Source organism: Oryzias melastigma, unplaced genomic scaffold, assembly GCF_002922805.2.
Source record: "Oryzias melastigma strain HK-1 unplaced genomic scaffold, ASM292280v2 sc00204, whole genome shotgun sequence".
Classification (NCBI taxonomy): domain Eukaryota; kingdom Metazoa; phylum Chordata; class Actinopteri; order Beloniformes; family Adrianichthyidae; genus Oryzias; species Oryzias melastigma.
This window is the reverse complement of record NW_023416880.1, coordinates 616,272-635,758: the sequence shown is the minus strand read 5'-3', so window position 1 is coordinate 635,758 and position 19,487 is coordinate 616,272. Positions and strand designations below refer to the sequence as shown.

The window sequence follows — 19,487 nt, the reverse complement described above, 5'->3', positions numbered from 1 at the left end:
GATTAATATATGTTTAGGGGGTATTGCTTTTAACGTAAAACAAGTTAAATTGATAACTTCAAGAAAATTAGTTTTTAATAAATGTTGCTTTGTTCAAAACTGAGCATTTATACGTGTGTTTAAAAATTACATCAGTTTTGTAAATCCCTTTAAAAATTGGATACAATACTTCAAATATTTATATGAATATTCAAACTACTGCTTTTTTTCTTTTCATTACTTTTCTTTTATTTGTCATTGTTTTTACTGTTATGATTATTACTATATTTTTGTTATAGTTCATTATTTTTCTCATTTTTAATATTAATTATTATTAATTATTATTAATTGCGTACCTTAGGTTTTTTTTTATATGCTTTTAGATTCTAATATTTGCTACTTGATCTTTCTCCCAGTTTTGCATTATTAAGCTGCTATAGTTGCTTTGTAGTTTGTGATTTTGATTGACATTTACATTTTTCTTAGATATGTCACTAAAGGAAGATAAAAAGCTTCTCCACAATACTTTTATTGGTTGCTTTATTTAAATATTTAGTTTTAAATTAATAAATTTGATTAGGTTGTTTTCATATATCAAAATTGTAACATGTACCTTTTTAGATTATATTATCAAATTCCAAACTGAATTGTAAATTAAGACCTAAACAGTACTTTAAATTATTATTGGAAACCATTTCCAGAACACAACATTTTGCTCCGTCAGTAAACGGTACTACAAAACTCTTCCTGACAAAACTCTCTGATTTTTTGAGCCATAATATGACAAAGGTCAACAGGTAACCAGGCGAGAGTCCAGAGGGAGTTTATCCACCCAACAGAGAAACTGCTCCTGTTTGTGGTAAATCCGGTTTATTAGTGTTCTTCACAACATAAGGACAAATCATGAACAATCGATTTAGGCTAATTTTGTCATTTCCAACAACCACATTCATGTTGAATTAAAGTAAACAAACCAACATCCTAACAAAGTTTTGACTGATCAATGAACTTTTTGGACCAGTCATTCATTAGGAAGTGACGGAGGTTAAGGTTTGCTCTAAATATGTGAAAACCTTTGCTTTTGTGTTGTGTAAACAACACCCAATAACTTTAAAATACAGATTTTCAAACAGTTTGTTTGGTTCCATGTTATTTTAGAGCAGCTGGATTGCTAAGGTCGATCTAGAAGACATTTTTCTGCTCAGTGGAGTTTACTGTTGTTGGGAATTCAGGTCATGAATGTGATCACAGATTCAGAAGTGTCACAACTAAATTAAATCACTAAATGTGAGCAAATGTTCCAGCTGGAGCGGTCGGCTCATGTCCTGATGCTCGGTGCGGCTCAGGGGTGGGCACACCCGTCGTTCGTTTGCTGTTCATGTGTGGCGGGCGTGAATGGATTCCAGTCTCCAGGGTGAAGACGTCCTGAACAGGCCTGAACACGGCAGACAGGAAGTGCCGCAGACCTCACCTCTGATGGGAGAAGGTTTCTCCGTTTTCTCCGTTTTCCAAACTCCTTAACTCCAGTCTGATGTTACGGTCGGCACCGACCCGTTTCAGGTTTTAATTGCATAAAATTCAATTCAATTTTATTTATATAAAAACAGTGGCCTTATTGGGCTTCATAGGTAATTGTACAGAAGCAGAAGGTCGTCACAAAACAGAAACAATAGCTGATTGTTAAACTAAACTAAACAGACTAAATTAAACTGGTTATCCCTGCTCTTAGACCTTCTTTCTGATTTAGGATTGAAAAAATTGATTCGAGGAAAAAAGAGGAAACCTCAGGGATGTCCACATGAAGGACGGATCCTCTCCCAGGACCGACTGGCGATTTACCAGGACTGTTTAAGAAGAATGAGCTTATCTAACTCTACAACTACATGTTTGTATAGAGTTCTTCCAGATTAAATTGCCACAACAAGCCAGAGGCGAGGTCCACGGCCAAGAACAGAGAGTGATGAAGCTGTAGTTGATACTTAGGAAGAGAAACCAGCCCCAGGCTGTGGAAGAGTTGTGAGTTTAATTACAATCCATATAAATAAATAAATACATAGATAATGAAATGGGTGAGGAAAAAGGGGAGGGGCAAAGGGAGAGGGACAAGCCGGAAACATCTAGACGAAAACAAACCATTTCAAAGGGCAAAGTTGTAAGACGCTCAGTGGGTTAATGATTGCAGCAGAATTGCCTTCAGCGCCACACACACTCAACGGAGAAAATTAGGATGCTATAAAATGTGAGGGAGGCAACAGAAGATAAGAGACGACGAAGGCTCGGCTGAGAGGTCAACTCAACAACACCTCTGGATCTCTGTCGTCTCCATTTCTGTGAGAAACAAAAGCCGTACAGACCGATGTGTGCGTTTGTGACACAAAATACTAATAAATACATGAAATTTGAAAAGCAAACTGAAAAAACACGAAGAGGCAGAGAAAAGTTTTGATTTACAAGAACAGATTTCATTTACTTAACAAGGTTTCTCGCATTGTGGATTGAAATGGGAAAAACAAACATGATATGGGCTGGTTTTAGTCTTAAGGGAAGCATCTTCAGCATTGAATTAGTTCAACTCTCAAAACCATTTACATAGAAAAGGGGACTAGAAAACATTAGAAAGGATGAGGAAACTCCCGTTTCTCTTCTTTTCATGATTTAACCAAATTAAGAGTTATAATCTCCTAATCTCACAACTTTATTTATTTATTTAAATTGGGTCATTGCATATTAGTCAATGTATTAGCACAGCCAGGACATAAATGCGTCAGAATTAGTTCAGACATGAATTAACAGCCAGTAAAACAATCACGCAGGGTGTAAAAGGATCAATATTCTGCTCTGATCTGTAGAGGAAATATTTTCCACAGTGTTGGAAAACTATGAAGTCTCTTGCATATTTCTGGAGGAACATGAATTATTTTAGAAATGTTGGGTGGTTCCATGACATTAAGACTTTTAAAAGATTATAATTAAATCTTGAACCGGATCCTAAATAAACAGGAAGTCTGGAGAAAGGTAAGCATTTGAGAAATGTGGTTGCATGTTTTTGTTTTGGTTAGAAGATAAGCTGCTGCGTCTGCACCATCTGCAGTGTCTGCAGGCTATGCAGCATCTGCAGTGTCTGCGTCTACTCTTTCAATCAGGCAGATCGAGAAAGTATTGAAAATATTTTGTGGATTTTTTTACAAAAAGGAGTGTTTGGAGAAAATGTTCAATCAAACAAACTGTATGTATTAAAGCTGTTCTCATTCTTTCTCGAATCCATTTAAAATGAATAACAAAAATGGTTAAAATAATCAAAATAAAGGGTTATTGTTTGTCTTTAATTATTTGATTTTCCAAATCATAAACATAATTTTAGCAAATTATTATAAACGTGAGAGAGACTGGTGAGGAAATGCCCCCATCCCAAATAATTGTAAAGAAAATGACTTAAAATATTTTTAGCCTCTACAGAAAAAATAAAAATATACAAGGATTAAAATATTCTTTATTCTTGTTTTATGCCCTGTCCCCCCAAGGAAGTTGTCAATGTTTGCTGTAATTCCCCCGGAATCCTGCAGGTGGTAGTAGTGAGCGTCGCATTATTTGACGCCGTGTTTTGGGAAGGAACCAAAGAAGAGCAGGGGGCAGTAACAGCAGAGAAGGGGTTGTTTGGGCTGTGAGGGCAGAGGAGTGGAGCTGCGTGCGGAGCTGACGGGGCGTCAGTTGATGTTGCTGCTTCTGGGCCGCGCGGTCTCGCTGTCGTTTGCGCTCACACTCCATAACTGCCGTTCAACGTCACCCGTTCTACTCGGCCCCGTTCTCGTCCAACTCGGAAGGATCCCCGGAGTCACTCACGGCGCCGTCTCTGGTACAGCGACCAGACAACTCACAGGAACCATGCCCGAGAGGAGGCCCTTCGTGCGGCTACCGACTGACGTCTACCCTGTCAACTATGGGCTCTCCCTGAAGCCGGACCTGATCGACTTCACGTTCGAGGGGAAGCTGGAGGCGTCGGTGGAGGTACGGTGCAGCCGGAGGCTAACGCGCAGGGTGGAGGTTTGTCTCTGCCTGGAGGGGATTTAGTTATGTAATCCCACCGGCTAACGTTACCAGTCGTTAGCCAGGTTGTATTGATCGCGATTAGCCCGTTAGCTCGGAGGCATTAGCCGACGGGTGCTAACTAGCTCCCGACGCCATCAGACCGGTCAAGCCGTCCCTCCGGGGGACGGACGTTGGTCACGTATTTTTAGCTGCATCCCGAAGCTAGCAGAGTCCTCAAAGTAACGGCGGCGGCTGAGACTCGTGGATCGAAACCATCCTGTTAGCCTAGCTAACAGTTGGAAAGGAGTTTCTGCTAATGGACCGAACCAGGTCCAAAGCGGTTTGGCGACGTCTGTAAACGGTGTTTGTTTTTTCTAAAGGATGACTTCTCCACCGCTCGGTTATAACCGTCTGTAAACGGTGTCTGTTATTAAACCAGAACGACTAGCTAGCGGTAACTAGTTTGCTAAATCATGGCAAAGTCGAGTCGCTACTCCTCCCACCTCCTGGGTATGGAGCTGAATTGGGGCCAATATTATTTGAAACTCAATTAAAACTACTTGGAAAAGATATTAGCGTTTGCCCCAAAACAAATAAAATAAAATGCCCAGAACTTTTTGCTATTTTAAAATAAACGTAATTATTTTAGGCTTCAAATGTTCTGTGTTTTAGGTTTCAAAACTCTAAAATTTCAATTTCAAAACTTAGTTTTCTGTTTCAAACACTTTTTCCCCCCAATGTGAAAATTTCAGTTTCAAAACTTTTGGCTGCGTTTGAGTGTATCTAACTAAAAGAGTTAAAGGTGGAAAAAAGATTTGAAACTGAAAACAAACGTTTTGACATTGAAATTTTGAGTTTTGAAACCTAAAAACAGAACATTTGAAGCTGAAAATAATTAAGTTTCTTTTAGAAAACCAAAAAGTTTCGGGTATTTTATTTTATTTATTTGTTTTTGGGCAAACACTAATATCTTTTCCAAATAATTTTATTGCGGTTTCAAACAATATGCTCACCATTTTTGTTGGACTGCTAACGTTAGGTTCAGAATGTGAGGTCAGCCAGTGGAGAGTGTAAACAAAAGGATGATGGGAAATAAGAGCAGGTTTACTCCCCACCAACAGAGGTCGATTTCTAATGAATGAATTATGTCTTAGAAAACTGCGCTGTTTTTTTAATTTTTGGCTAAAAACACATTAATCATAGTGAAAAGACCAAATAGATCAGATATGATTAGAATAGAAGTTTAAACAGAATGAAGTTTGTTGTCGAGTAACATTAAGTCTTCTTTGCCCTCTTGGTATATTTATTAGAAACCAGAGATTAGCATCTTGTTGAGCAAAGATGCTGCATCGTTTTTGTGATGATGTAACGAACGTTTCTGACCTGAGAACCTGCTCCTCGTCGTGGTGAAAGACAGACGTCGAATCACATTTGCCGATGACACGCTAATCTAATTTTGAACCCCAGTGCCCCCCCCCCACACACACATTTTCAGTGAGATGTTTTCACTCTCAAAGTTTTTACGTTTAGAAAGTTTCTCCAGAACTTTCCTCTGTCTCCTGTCTGTGTATTTTAGCTATGGATCCCGTTGGATCTGTCATTATCTGCAGTCATCACACAGACCCCCCCCCCCCCATGATGTTTATTTGTTACCGTTTGTCCGAGTCGTTGGACTAAAGTTGTTTTCTTTTACTGACTGTCTTTTGCTCGTTCAGAACTTTACTTGTAGTTTTCTGACTCCATGTTTCCATAAATGTCTTAATCGGTCCAGAACTCTTCTGTTAATCTGCTGCCATCAAGTCTTCCTCCTGCTTCCAGATTCATCGTGTCTCAGATTATCATTTCATGTCATTGAGTGTCTTGTATGTTCTTTTAGTTCTGGTCATTTTCCTGTGACTGTCGGCTCGCGGCTCTAATCATTTGTCTTTATCTGGTTCCGTCATACACCTGCCCACACCTTTAGCTTTTCTCTGATCCTGATCCATCTCTGGGTAATAAATGTTTAACACAATGACCCAAATTTCTGCTTTGTTGTTAAGTCAGGTCTTAGCATTAGGTGAGGGTTTTTCTCTGTTCTCGTATTAAAGCCTCCTCTGGTTCCACTGGTGTTTAGGAAGCTCCTAGTAACCTTGAACGTTCCCATCTGAGCGCTGAGCTCTCAGCTGGACCAGATGGTGAATGTGTATGGAGCTAAATCGGGGCCAATATTGTTTGAAACCCTAATAAAATCACTTGAAAAAATTATTGGTGCTTGGCCAAAAATGTTTTAAACTGTCTGGAACTTTTTGCTATTCTAAAATAAACGTAATTATTTTCAGCTTCAAATGTTCTGGTTTTTAGGTTTCAGAACTCAAAATTTCAATGTCAAAACTTTTTCAGTTTCAAATCTTTCTTTCACTCTCAACTTTTTATTTATTTTTAAAAATATTTTTTCCAGTGTTGAATCTGAAAATTTCGGTTTCAAATCGTTTGGCCCTGTTGTGGCGCGTTGGGGCGGGGCTAAAAAAGAGTTAAAGGAGAAAACTTACTTAAACTGGAAAAAAAGTTTAGACATTGAAATTTTGAGTTTTGAAGCCTAAAAAACAGAACATTTGAACCTAAAATTAAATACGTTAACTTTAGAATAGCAACAAGTTTTAGATATTCTTTTTTTTCTGTTGGGAAAAGATCAATATTTTTTCAAGTAGTTTTATTTGGGTTTCAATAATATTGGCCCCGATTCAGCTCCCTAAATGTGGGGCTAATCTTCTTGTTCAATGCCATTCTGTATGTATGAACAGATTGCTGGAGCTGCTCGGGAGTCTTTGCTCTGGGATCTGGGGAACTCTGTTCAGCCTTTTCTGCTCTGACCTTCATCTGCATCCATTCACTACACTTTGTAATCTCAGCATAAGTTGGAATGATCCAACATCTCATCCTGACGGCTCTTGTGTTGATCGTTTTCCTCCTCCACGGTTAGCAGAAAACAGCACGCCGTGTTAACGCCGTCTCTGTGGGTTAACGTGTCGCGTCCTTGGTTAAAGGTGACTGCCGCTCCGATCCGGAAACTGACTTTCCAGAGAAAACGTCCCGAGGGTTTGACAGAACAAACAAAGCAGCTCCCAGCGTTGCTTGGCGTTTCCGTCCTGTGGAGTCGCTCAGGAGAACTCCTGCGTCACCTTTCCTCCGAGTCCCGTTTCTGCTCTCGCGTTTGTCTTTTTCAAGAAAACGTGGCTCAAGTTACTCATGTTAAAACATTTTAACTGTAGAGCATGAAATAGAAGTTCTCATTAATGGATTACTATTGAAAGCTGCAGTAACGGCTCTGCCAGGGTCGTTTTTATTACTAGGATCTTGTAAATATTGAAGAGCTGGAAGCTCCTGACCTGCCGGGTGAACGTGGTTGTTGTGTGGGACTCACACCTGTCCACGGCTATAAAAGCTCATAAGCTTCACATTATCTGAGCAGTAAACTGTAATAAAGTCCAAATGTGTGCTTCTACTCTGTTTACCTTCTATGCTTTATTAACGTTTGTTGAATGTGTTTAGATGCTGCTAGTTGAATAAAAATCACATATATAGTTTTTCTAACATGTCAACATTAGTTTGAGAAGAATACTTTTAAATACTTTAAGTCTCATGATGTGAATCATTTCTGGATCTTTAACTCTTCAGATCCGAACGCTTTGATTTGTTTTGACCCAAATGAAACCTGAAAACAACTCTGACATTGATAACAGTCATGGAGGAGTCCAGATGCTGCTCTGAGGGTCTGGGTGGGTGAGTGGGGGGTCATGCTGGTCCTTGCATCCCGTCTGCAGGGCAGACGTGCGCTGAAAGGGCCCGCAGCGTCGGTTCTGTCAGCTGTCGTGTTTGGGCCTCGTCAGCCTCCGGAAATCGCAGACGGCAGCCGAACGGCGTTGACACCAGCTGAATGTCACTGTGTGGCTCTGCCAGCTGCGTCAGCTGTCTGCGTCTGCGTGGCGTCTGCTGTCTGCGTGGAATCCCCTGGTTTCTTCTCATCACTCTGCCTACTGGATTTCTGTCCAGCTCAGTGCTGTTCTGTCAGTCATGAAATCCGTCTCAAATGTTTCCAGCTGCAGTACGATTTATGTTACTTTAAGTTCGTCTTTTCTGCAGATTTAACGTTGATGTAAAACCAAAACTTAAATCTGGTTGTTTTGTTTCCAGGTTACACAAGCTACAAATCAGATTGTGATGAACTGCGCCGACATCGACATCATCACAGCTTCTTTTGCAGCACAAGGAGGAGACGGTGAGGACAGAGATGTTCTTCAGCGGCTTAAAAATCTCTTTATGCTCCGCCCCTCACCTTCCTCTCCTCCTCCTCTCTAGAATTAAACGCTACGGGCTTCAACTACCAAAACGAGGATGAGAAGGTCACTCTGTCGTTCCCTAGCGCCCTTCAGAAAGGTAGGAGAGGCTTCATCTGCTGTTGGAGAGTGGTGGGCGTGGTCATGGTAGAACTGTCTCCGCCTCTCCAGGCTCGGGGACTTTGAAGATCGACTTTGTCGGGGAGCTGAACGACAAAATGAAAGGGTTCTACAGAAGTAAATACTCGACTCCTGCTGGAGAGCCGCGGTACGCTGCTGTCACACAGTTCGAGGTGAGTGGATCCGCTCCAGAGGAACGGGCAGCGAAGGGGCGTGGCCTCGCCGCTGCAGCATCACGGGGATCATGCGGGCTGACTGAGGCTTTTCCAGGACCGTCTGCAGGTCTCAGACCCCCAGAGGCTGTGAGGACGTGACGTGTTTGCTGAGAGCAAACAGCGTTTAGGCTCTTTATGAAGGAAGATAAAACCTCCAAACACAAACGTATTTGTGTTTGTATTAAAGCTGCTGAGGGCTAATCCCAAAGGATCAAGAGGGAATCCTTTTATCTCAGAAAACTCTCAGCTTTTACATGTTAGTCATTTTTCATTTTTAGTCTGATTTATCTTTTCATTTTTTAATTAAAAGATATTAGACATGAAATCATATCTATAATGAATTATTCAGACATCGTCGTGTTTATAGAGCAGAGGTGTCGCACAACGCCTTAGGTCACGGGTCAGACAGGATAAACATTTATTGAACACTCTAAAACTACATTTTCTAAACTTTTTAACATAAATATGCCTAGATATATAACATTACCTGTGATAATGCCAGTGTGAATGCTGTAAACTGAATTTGACTGCTGAAGATGCTAGTGAAGATAGCTGAAAACCCCAAAAATAAATAAAATAAAATAGGTTAGCCAATAGGTTAGCATGTAGCTAACATATTAGCTAAACTCAAAAACATCCTAAGAAATCGTAGAAAATACCAAAATTGTCCAAAAAGCTTCCAGAATCCCAATTTTTCAAACTTTAAAACTGTAACTTTTTAACATAATTCTGAATAATAAAAAGACAGGAATATTATTCCAGAATAAATCAACTTAAACCTTAAATAACTTTCAATATTTTACTCTCCATAAAAATATATTTTGTTGAAATTATAGTAGTTAGAAATGAGCACAAGATAACATCGGGTCATTAATAACGATAAAATAAAATGATCTGGAGGGCCGGATAGAATTACCCGGAGGGCCTCGACTTTGACATGTTTTATAGATGTGTAAAAACTCTTGATAAAGGTTGTTATTTAAAGCACAGAGATGTTGGTCGATGGAAGCCCCGAGGCAGTCGGCTGCGTTCCACCTGCTGCTCTCTGGTCGGAGCGTCTGCGTCCCTGTGGGGCTCTGATCCTGCTCTTTGCAGACTCAGGGATTCGTCACAAAGGAAAAGCTGCAGGCGGCCCGATGAGTTCAGCTGGAGCAGCTTCTAGAGAGCTGCCAGGTCCAGCCGGTGTTCAGGTGGAGGTGTGCTGTACCAAACGAATGACCCGAGAACAAATTCCTATCACTGGTTTTCATTCACGAACTCCACCTGCAATTCTAAAAAAAAAATTTCTGTTACTTTATTTATTAAAGACATGCACTAAATAAAACTGTAAATGTGCATAAAACAGAACCAGGTGTCTGATTGTATGAGGAGAAAGAATGTTTAGGACCCACTGCAATAGGAGGTGGGGTTTTGGTCTTTTTAACATCTGCACGAATTTCTGTACTTAAAGTTGTTCAAGCCCTAAACGGACCAATCAGACGCCTCAGTAAAGTAGGCGGAGTCTGCTGGCCCCCACGTCCATCATTCAAAATCTTTGACGGATTATTTGTAGCCTCCTGTAAAGTGGAAGGGAAGAGGCGTGGCCTTCTAACAAGCTCTCTCCTGATTGGTGAGAGTGGTTACCATAGAAACGATGACACAGACCAACTCGAACCAGTCACGCTGACTGACGTCGGCTGGCTCCAATATAGTGACGTCAGTATGGTGAAAAAATGGCGACTGAATTGGAAGTGAGCAGTTTTCTACAGGTGACGCACACCCACTCAGTCCAGTGCTCATGTACAGTCACACGAGTGTCCAGAACAAATGAACAGATGTTTGGATGATGTTTCCCAAAACGTCCACAGAAAACTGGGATGTGAGGAAGTCCAGCTGGATCTTGACACTGAGCATCAACCTCTGCTTGTCTCCTTCAGGCCACAGACGCTCGCAGAGCTTTCCCCTGTTGGGACGAGCCCGCCATCAAAGCCACCTTTGACATCACTCTCATCGTCCCCAAGGACCGGGTAGCCTTGTCAAATATGGTAGGCGCCGTCTGTGAGGAGGCCGCCGCCTCCTGCCGAGCTTCTTTCGTGTTTCCGTCTGTCGTAGAGCTTACATAACAAAGGCCACACAGTCGATTTCCCCTCAGGCTGATATTCCTTCTAAATGTGACGACTGTGCAGCCTCAGATTCTCTCCGGCAGCATCAGCCTCTCCAGGCTGTCGGAGCTGGTCTTTGTGATCAGGAATCCCGGCGACTGACAGCTCGTCCTGAACGTAAACTGTTCAGGGTTTGTCCTAAAAACAAAAGTGTTAGTGAGTTTGAAATGCTGCTGAAGTGTTGGTGAGCAGAGATCCAGTTTGTTTGTGGGACGATGCTGCGTTTAAGCAGCATTGAGTGAAGTTTTCTCTCCATTTCTCTCCTGACTCCTGCATGTCTGTTTCTCCAGAATGTCATCGAGCGAAAGCCGTACCCCGAGGACGAGAACCTGGTGGAGGTGAAGTTTGCCACCACGCCCGTCATGTCCACCTACCTTGTAGCTTTTGTCATCGGCGAATACGACTACGTGGAGAGCCAGTCTTCGGACGGGGTGATGGTGCGCGTCTACACGCCGGTTGGGAAGGCCGAACAGGGGAAGTTCGCTCTGGAGGTGAGGACGGCTGCAGGAGTTTCTCTGCTGCTGGATCCCATCTGTCCAGATCAGCTTTAATACAGACGTCTGAGGACTTCAAGAAATTAGTCCAAAAAAATCCAAATAATACTGGAAAAGTTTGCTTTAAAAAAGCATAAAATCCTAGTTGTTTCCTTTGAAGTCGTGGACAAACGCAGCTCCTCCTTTACTGACGGTAAAAAGCTGCAGAATCGAGGAATCGTCTCGTGGTTTCAGCCGCTCAGATGTTCATCAGCTTATTGTCGTTTATTGTTTGTAGTGATTTTTGTTTAACTGAACAGGATGGCGTTCAGCCAAACACCTTTACGTTGGTGAACTTTATTTAGATTTCTGAAGCTTTATGCCTCCATGGTGGTTCACCTGCTGTGTCTTCATCCTCCAGGTTGCTACGAAGACTTTACCTTTCTACAAAGACTACTTCAACGTTCCATATCCGCTGCCTAAGATCGACCTCATAGCGATTGCTGACTTTGCTGCTGGTGAGTGAACCTCAGTTTCTGCTGTTGAAGGTTTTGAACAAACACATTTTGAGCCCAACTCTTCTTACCTGCTCAGGTGCCATGGAAAACTGGGGCCTTGTTACCTACAGGTGAGCTCCAGTCGCTCCTCGACACACCTCACGTTTCATGATGTCATGAAAAGAAAACTGAATCCTTGAAAAAGTATGAAGGAGTCTGGAGCAGAAGATTCTGTTTTCTGCTACCTTTTCAACTCCTGAGCATTTCCAGAAGCTGTTTGGGGTCCAGTTGGACCCGTTTCAATGTGTCTAATTGTTTTTTAACGGCTGTGGTCGATGGACCTACACCTGCCGTCCTCGGCCACCTTCATGCCGGTCACCCATCTGACGGGACCAACCGTTGATCTGGTTTTTCAGAGAGACGGCGCTGCTCATCGACCCCAAGAACTCCTGCTCGTCGTCCAGGCAGTGGGTGGCTTTAGTGGTCGGACACGAGCTCGCCCATCAGTGGTTTGGAAACCTGGTCACCATGGTAACCCTCCTTTACACGGCCCAGAGGAGCTCCCCGCACAGGGAGGAGGTGCAGCTGTGGGCTAACGCCGCCTGTGTCCTCCTGTGCAGGAGTGGTGGACCCACTTGTGGCTGAATGAGGGGTTTGCGTCCTGGATCGAGTATCTGTGTGTGGACCACTGCTTCCCAGAGTACGACATCTGGACCCAGTTCGTCTCCGCGGATTACACCCGCGCGCTGGACCTGGACGCTCTGGACAGCAGCCATCCCATAGAGGTGAGACGAGCAGGTGAAGGTCAGTCTCCACGGTTGAGATGCTTCTTTAAAACTCGCAGAAGTGTTTCTTTGAGGCTGTAGAATCCAGGAATAACTAAACTTTACAATCAGTGTTTGTCAGATGAAGCTAACACACAAACCCGCTGGCTTCTGTCGGGCTGACCGCCATGTTGGACGCTTTGTGCTGCAGGTGAATGTGGGCCATCCGTCAGAGGTAGACGAGATCTTTGACGCCATCTCCTACAGCAAAGGGGCGTCTGTGATCCGGATGCTGCACAACTACATCGGAGACGAGGTTGGTGGTCGAGCACGCGGCCCGGCCGGCGCCTCCAATCATAGATTCAAAACTGAGGCTTTCTTCGCAGGACTTTAGGAAAGGAATGAACGCGTATCTGTTGAAGTTCCAACATAAAAACGCATCGACAGGTGAGGCTGTGCTCCAGGTAAGGACGTTTGCTTTGGTGGCTGCTCCTCTGACTGCGGCTGACTTCCACAGAGGACCTGTGGGACTGTCTGGAGCAGGCCAGCGGGAAACCCATCGCTGCAGTCATGAACTCCTGGACCAAGCAAATGGGCTTCCCGATCATAGCGGTTGACCAGGAGCAGGTGAGCTTCACTACACGCGAGCTCACCTGGAGCGCCGCCTCATTGTTAGTGATTCAAGTCCTCCTCAACCTGAGACGGGTTTCTAAGAGCAGGGGTCTCTTCAAAGTATTGAATTTATGAATTTGGAATTAATACCTCAAAAAGTCTTGAATTTTGATATCAGAGCCTAAAAAATTGAGCTGCTTGAAAAAAAATTAAAAATGTTTCTATTAAGATTATTTTGATCAAATGATGGAAGTAAACGGGGAAAACCAGTTGTAAAGGTGCATTCACACCAAACACGATTTGATCCACAAATTCACTTTTGCTGCTTAAATCAAGCTGCTGCCGGACGGCCGCTCAAGTCGCGCCGCCGGACTTCAGATCGCCTTAGTTCACATCTGTACCACTGAGTTAGCATGGAAACGGGCGAATCACGCTCGGTGTGAATGCACCTTTATGCACGAATACGCTAAATGCCAACCGCCGGTTTGAAAAGAAGCAAAAAACGTAGAAGAAGAGCTCTAAAACAGACTACAAACAAGATAAAAAGCTGCAGTTTTGATCAGAAATTGAGAATGAATTAATAAAATGGGAAACAGACGGCCGAATTGGTCTTAATTTATTACATGTATGGTCTTAAAAAGTCTTAAATGTAACTTGAAGAAACGTGTAGGAACCCTGTAAGAAAAGCTGGACATTTTCAGATTTATTGAGTTAAATTATTGTTCTAGATGTTAACTACATAAATATTTAACCGTAGTTTGATGCCTGTCTGTAAACTTCTGGTAAGCCCTCAATGATGTTGATTACAGCAAGGTGAGGAGCGCATCCTGAAGATCTCTCAGAAGAAGTTCTGCGCCAGTGGACCGCACAACAGTGAGTTGAACTGCACAGTTTTGATGTAATTTGGTTCATTTTAAGCAGTTTTCAGAAATAAGAAAAGATAATTTGAGCTAGAAAAGATGCATTACCTGTGATAATGTTAGTGTGAATGCATTTAGCTGAAAGGAGTCGCTGAAGATGCTGAAGGTTTTTACTAAAAATAGGGACGCAGTTTACTTTAACTGCTGAAAAGATTAGCTGAAAATATAAAAGCTGTTTACAAAATGTTAAATTTGCTAAAAGACTAGAAAGTTCATTAAAGATCCGTGAAAGAGCGCTGAAGTTGACATAAATTTCTGAAAAAATATACATGGCAAATTTGCAAAAATATTTAGTGTGTTGCTTAAATATGAGCTGAAGTCCAAATTAGCCCAAAAAACCTTAGTAGATGCCAAATTGGCCAAAAGGTTAGCTCATTGCTTAAATACTAGCTAAACTCTAAAATAACCTAAAATTCCTCAGTAAGTAAAGTAGTCAAAAATGTTAGCATGTTGCTACAATAGAAGCTAAACTCATCTTTTGAAAATGACCATAAGAGGAAAACATCCCACGAATATATTTAAAGGTTTGTTGCTAATCTACTTATCATTTTGACATTCGAAGGCTTTCTCATTCATTTCCTATGGACATAGTTTGCAGAATATTTCAAGAACTATAAAGTTTCTGAATATAAAAAATACAAGCAGTAACGTCCTGAACGAGCTGAACGTTTAAATGCCAAGATTGGTGGAATCTCTGAAAGTCTGATTGAGTTTTTACGTGCTGAAAAGCTACAGAAAGGAGAATCACTTTAGTGTGAATGCTACTGAGCAATCACACAATTAAAAATACGTGTTTATATCAGATCTATTTAAGGTATTGATTCAGAAATTGATTAGAAAACAAAGAAAAAGTTTATTTTCTCAACATTCTAATTGTTCCTAATTATAAATGGTCAAAGTTGCTCGTTTGCACTCAGAAGGATTGTCAGATGGACGTGCTGCGTCTGCTGACGCGTTTATCCTGACCCACCAGGTGAGGAATGTCCACACTGGATGGTCCCCGTCAGCATCTGCACGAGTGAAGACCCCAAATGCTCCAAGGTCAAGGTTCTGCTGGACAGTCCGGAGACCACCGTCACCCTGAGCGGGGTCAGCGCAGACCAGTGGGTCAAGGTGAGGTCCTGGGAGCAAGAGCCTGAACCCATTCTAGCCTTCAGGTTCTCAGTAAAGAGGGGTTCCTGCGGGTCTTAAAGTCTCTTCGAATTTATGAATTTGAAAATAATACCTTAAAACGGCAGGAATTTTGATAACTGAGCCTTAAAATTGTGTCTTCAAACTTCTTTGTTCCACATTTCATGTCAAAAATACAATTTTTTGACCATGAATATTTTGATCAAATGATGTAAATAAACAGCAGAAGAACCAATTATTATTCTGTATGCTCACTTGTGTTAGAAAAGAGAAAAGCACTAAAGCATCACGGCACAAACACAAAGAAGCTACAGCTTTGATCATAAATGGGAAATAATGAGCATTGGAAATAGACTGAGAGATTAGTCGTAGTTTTCTACATGCATGGCCCTTAAAAGGTCTTAAAGTCTTAAAATGAACTGGAAGAAACTTGTTGGAAAACACATCAAAACTGCTTGAGTCATTTAGAAAGTAAAGGATTTATTTCGGTTTCCTTCTTACTGTTTTAGAAACGTCTGCAGCTCTAAATATTCATTCAAAGTCGAGGATTCAATAGAAAAACTTGAATAGATTCTGCTGTTCCTGCAGGAGTTTAAAAGCTTTATTTCTCTGCTCATCTGTGACGTTTATTCAGCATAATTAAAGCTCGGTTTACTAGTAGGTCCTTTATTCAGTGAAATTATAGGTGGTAAATAGTAATAACATTACAAAAAGACTTTCTCTTTCTTATCTTTTGTGTTTTTATCTTTGGACGGTAGAGTTCCTGCGGCGTCTCTGTAATCTGTGTTAATCTGAGTCGGAGCGTCTCTGAATCCTGGCACAAACATGTTCAGGTTGGATCTTAAAGAATCCTCCAGAAAGTTCTGATGGAATGAGTCACGAGTTTCAACACCTCCTGCAGCAGCAGAGCATGAAGGCAGAGCGGAGCCGCTCGGGGTTTCTTCATCGACGTGTAAATCGAGAAGAACACGTCTGTGCTTGTCTGACCTCTGTGCTCCATCGACGTGTAGGGCGATGGATCTGAGGATCCGCTGGGAATGAGTCTGTTCAGAACAGTTCTGCCCGACCTCTGATTCATGATCCGCTCCTCCTCGTGCTCCTACGCGACCTCTGAAGCTGTCGATGGTTCTTGTGCCGACAGATCAACCCCGGCACGGTGGGCTTCTACCGCATCCAGTACAGCTCGGCCATGCTGGAGAGTCTGCTGCCCGGCGTCCGGGACCTCAGCCTGCAGCCCGTGGACCGGCTGGGCCTGCAGAACGACCTCTTCTCCCTCGTAAGCTCCAGCACGCACACACAGTGGGAGGTGGGAGGAGCCAAAGGAGACGACTCCATTACCCCTAGAACAGGGGTATTCAAGTCCAGGCCTCGAGGGCTGGTGTCCTACATGTTTTCCAACCAACCTTCCATTGAAGCTCCTTATTGGCTAAACATACCTGATCCTGGAAATTAGCAGCCAATAAGGAGCTTCAATGGAAGGTTGGTTGGAAAACATGTAGGACACCGGCCCTCGAGGCCTGGACTTGAATACCCCTGTCCTAGAAGATGGTTTAGTGCAGGACTGCCGCTCTCTGGGTTTGAATGTCATTCAGTTTTATTTTCGAACGCCAAATATGAAGTCACTCATTTTCCAAAGTAAAACCCTGATAAATTTTAAAGTTTAATGAATATTTTTTATGAATCCGACAACCTGTATCATTTTATTTACAGTTTGGGATGTAAAAGATATCAGATAAATATGGAAACATTGATCGGACAACTGAAGTATCGCTTGAAAACCACAGATATGAGCAGGATTATGTTATATACTTAAATAATTTCTGGCAAACTACACTTCCTCTTTTTTTTTCGACTGTCTTTGTCTTTTTATGTTCATGCGATGAAAACAAAAAGACGTCCGATCATAAGCTAGCTTCTTCCAGAAGAGTCGATTCAGACGGCCCAACAAATATGTGAACGCGCTTCATAGAGACTGAGTGGTGAAGCTAACACCTTTACAGAGGAAAAACTCCTCCGGGTCAGTCAGAACCGACCCAAACGTGTGGATCTGAAAATAACCTGTGAAAGGGATTCCAGATGTCTTCAGGCTGTAAAACTCCACAATTTCTCCACTTTTCTCAGACAGATGTGATTATTTTCACACTTTTCTCTTGTTTAAACTCCCAAACCATAGAAAAAAATCCAGTTTACAGAATGAAACAAAGTTCTGATTGTGAAGTAGATTCATGTAACTCTGACAAACTGTTAGAAATCCACCAGAAATTCTGACCTTATTGGTGGATTTTCTTTAAATAAGCAAAACATTTAGTCACTGAAGACAAATAGACTCACCAAGAATTCTTGTTTCAGGGAAAAAATTCTACCAATTTAGAGACATTTTCTATAAGTTATTTTGCGATTGAAAAGCTGTCCTGATGAGATTATGTTTCTTCCAAGACAGAAAGTAAAACATTTTACTGTAAAAACGCGGTCTTCTTACTTTCAGGTTTCAGTTTTCAGATTCTTGACAGAAACACAGAGGAGGTTGATTGACGAGGTCAGCAGCCAATCAGGAGGCAGAACACGGCGTGTGGTTTAAACATGAAGCAGGCCAAACCATTCTGAACTCTGCTTTGTTTTGGGAGAGTTCAGTTGCAGTGTTGGAGTTTGATCTCATAAAAGAGAATCTCTGACGGGCCTTTTATCTGCCGATCTTCCTCCCTGTCAGCTGCCGTGACGGTTTTCTTTCGTCTTCACGCCCCTCAGAACCATCTGCAGATGGTTGTGCAATCGCCCTCCTTATCTTTGGAATGGAATCTTCCATTTACCGCTTTGAGTTTGGTTGTTGTGCCGTTTGGAATCAGTAACGTTCAGATCATCCGGTGTCTGTTCCTGAAGGAGTTTCTGACACTCCTCTGTGTTCCTAGTTGATACGTCTGGAAGTGTTTCTTCAGGCCAGAGTTTTCCTGACCCGCCTGCTGAAGCTCATGGCTCCTCCGGGGCGTTTCTCTGACCGCTCTGCGCCTCCAGTCTCGTGCAGGAATGATCAGCACGGTGGAGGTGCTGAAGCTGATGGAGGCCTTCGTCAACGAGCCCAACTACACGGTGTGGAGCGACCTCAGCTGCAACCTGGGAGTGCTGTCCTCGCTGCTGTCCCACACCGACTTCCCCGAGGAGATCCAGGAGTTCATCCGGGACCTCTTCACCCCCATCGGCCTCAAGCTGGGCTGGGACAGCAAGCCGGGCGAAGGTGAGCTTGGACACGGTCCAGACAGGATTTGGTTGAAGGTTTCAGCTGCTCGTCTGTAACGGAGCGGGACGCTGTGGCTGCAGGTCACCTGGACGCTCTGCTGAGAGGTCTGGTTCTGGGGAAGCTGGGGAAGGCGGGACACAAACCCACGCTGGAGGAGGCCAGGCGGAGATTCAAGGAGCACGTGGACGGGAAGCAGGTTCTGCCTGCAGACCTGAGGAGCCCGGTAGGTCCAGGGAGCAGAACCGGCGCTGGTCTGTGCAGAACTGCGGAACGGCTGGAATGTGGGGGGAGGTTGGAATGAATGTTCAGGATTCAGCTGAGATGAGACGGATGTAATTATAACATCTATCATTTAAAGACAATTTATTTACTTAATGTTTACACTGTTAAAACCCAACAGTTGTCAAAACTGGGATGAAAAAGCAAAAAAAAGATTTTAAATAAAAAATAATGTTTTCTGCATTAAAGAATCTATTTTATGTCAAAAAGTACAAGTAAAAGTCGACCCACTTCTAGTTTTTAGATTTGATTAATTATCAATAAACTACGTTTTTAAACTTCAAACTCATTTAATCTGGTTAAATGTTTTCACTGCAGCCGTTGTCTAACGGTGGAACTGAAATGAAAGTTTTAACCACAGAAACTTTTTCTGCCTCAAAGGGTAAAAAATTTCACTGAAATGAATCGTATATTTTTTTCATTTTTAATTAAATATAAATTCAGATCCATGAACTATTTTTATTCCAGTGCTCTTAGCTTGAAGCCGACTCTCTCCAATCATCATAGATGTTTCACTAGAGTTTCCGCTGTTGTTCCACGTTTTCTGTCGGTTCCATTCAGATCTTTTCATCTGGACGACAGATTTTCTGGATGAAATCCTCACCGAAGAATCCTTCAGAATCCGACTTTTCTCTTTCCATAAATAGAATCTTCTATCTTCATTTCTCTTTTGCTCCTCTGGGGTTCCTTGATGCTGTTTTGCTTTGGGGTGTTGGGGCTCCAAAGCCGTCGGCGTCTTGATGCCCGTTTGATGTGGTTCTGTTGTCATTTTCATGGACCTTTGA

At 42.5% G+C, this 19,487-nt stretch overlaps 1 protein-coding gene across 1 annotated transcript in view; it reads left to right on the top strand.

Annotated features, from left to right (window-relative positions):
- The first annotated feature begins 3,589 nt into the window (after window positions 1-3,589).
- Window positions 3,590-19,487, top strand: part of npepps (aminopeptidase puromycin sensitive) — a 19,752-nt gene continuing 3,854 nt past the window's right edge. The window contains exons 1-18 of the mRNA XM_024260679.2: window positions 3,590-3,984; window positions 8,176-8,260; window positions 8,341-8,418; window positions 8,490-8,611; window positions 10,570-10,677; window positions 11,085-11,285; window positions 11,689-11,785; window positions 11,862-11,895; window positions 12,181-12,295; window positions 12,385-12,549; window positions 12,740-12,844; window positions 12,915-12,975; window positions 13,046-13,155; window positions 13,950-14,013; window positions 15,034-15,173; window positions 16,333-16,467; window positions 18,201-18,420; window positions 18,504-18,646. Coding sequence (XP_024116447.1) covers window positions 3,691-3,984; window positions 8,176-8,260; window positions 8,341-8,418; window positions 8,490-8,611; window positions 10,570-10,677; window positions 11,085-11,285; window positions 11,689-11,785; window positions 11,862-11,895; window positions 12,181-12,295; window positions 12,385-12,549; window positions 12,740-12,844; window positions 12,915-12,975; window positions 13,046-13,155; window positions 13,950-14,013; window positions 15,034-15,173; window positions 16,333-16,467; window positions 18,201-18,420; window positions 18,504-18,646 — 2,277 coding nt within the window. The 5' untranslated portion in view covers window positions 3,590-3,690. The remainder of the gene's footprint in view (window positions 3,985-8,175; window positions 8,261-8,340; window positions 8,419-8,489; window positions 8,612-10,569; window positions 10,678-11,084; window positions 11,286-11,688; window positions 11,786-11,861; window positions 11,896-12,180; window positions 12,296-12,384; window positions 12,550-12,739; window positions 12,845-12,914; window positions 12,976-13,045; window positions 13,156-13,949; window positions 14,014-15,033; window positions 15,174-16,332; window positions 16,468-18,200; window positions 18,421-18,503; window positions 18,647-19,487) is intronic.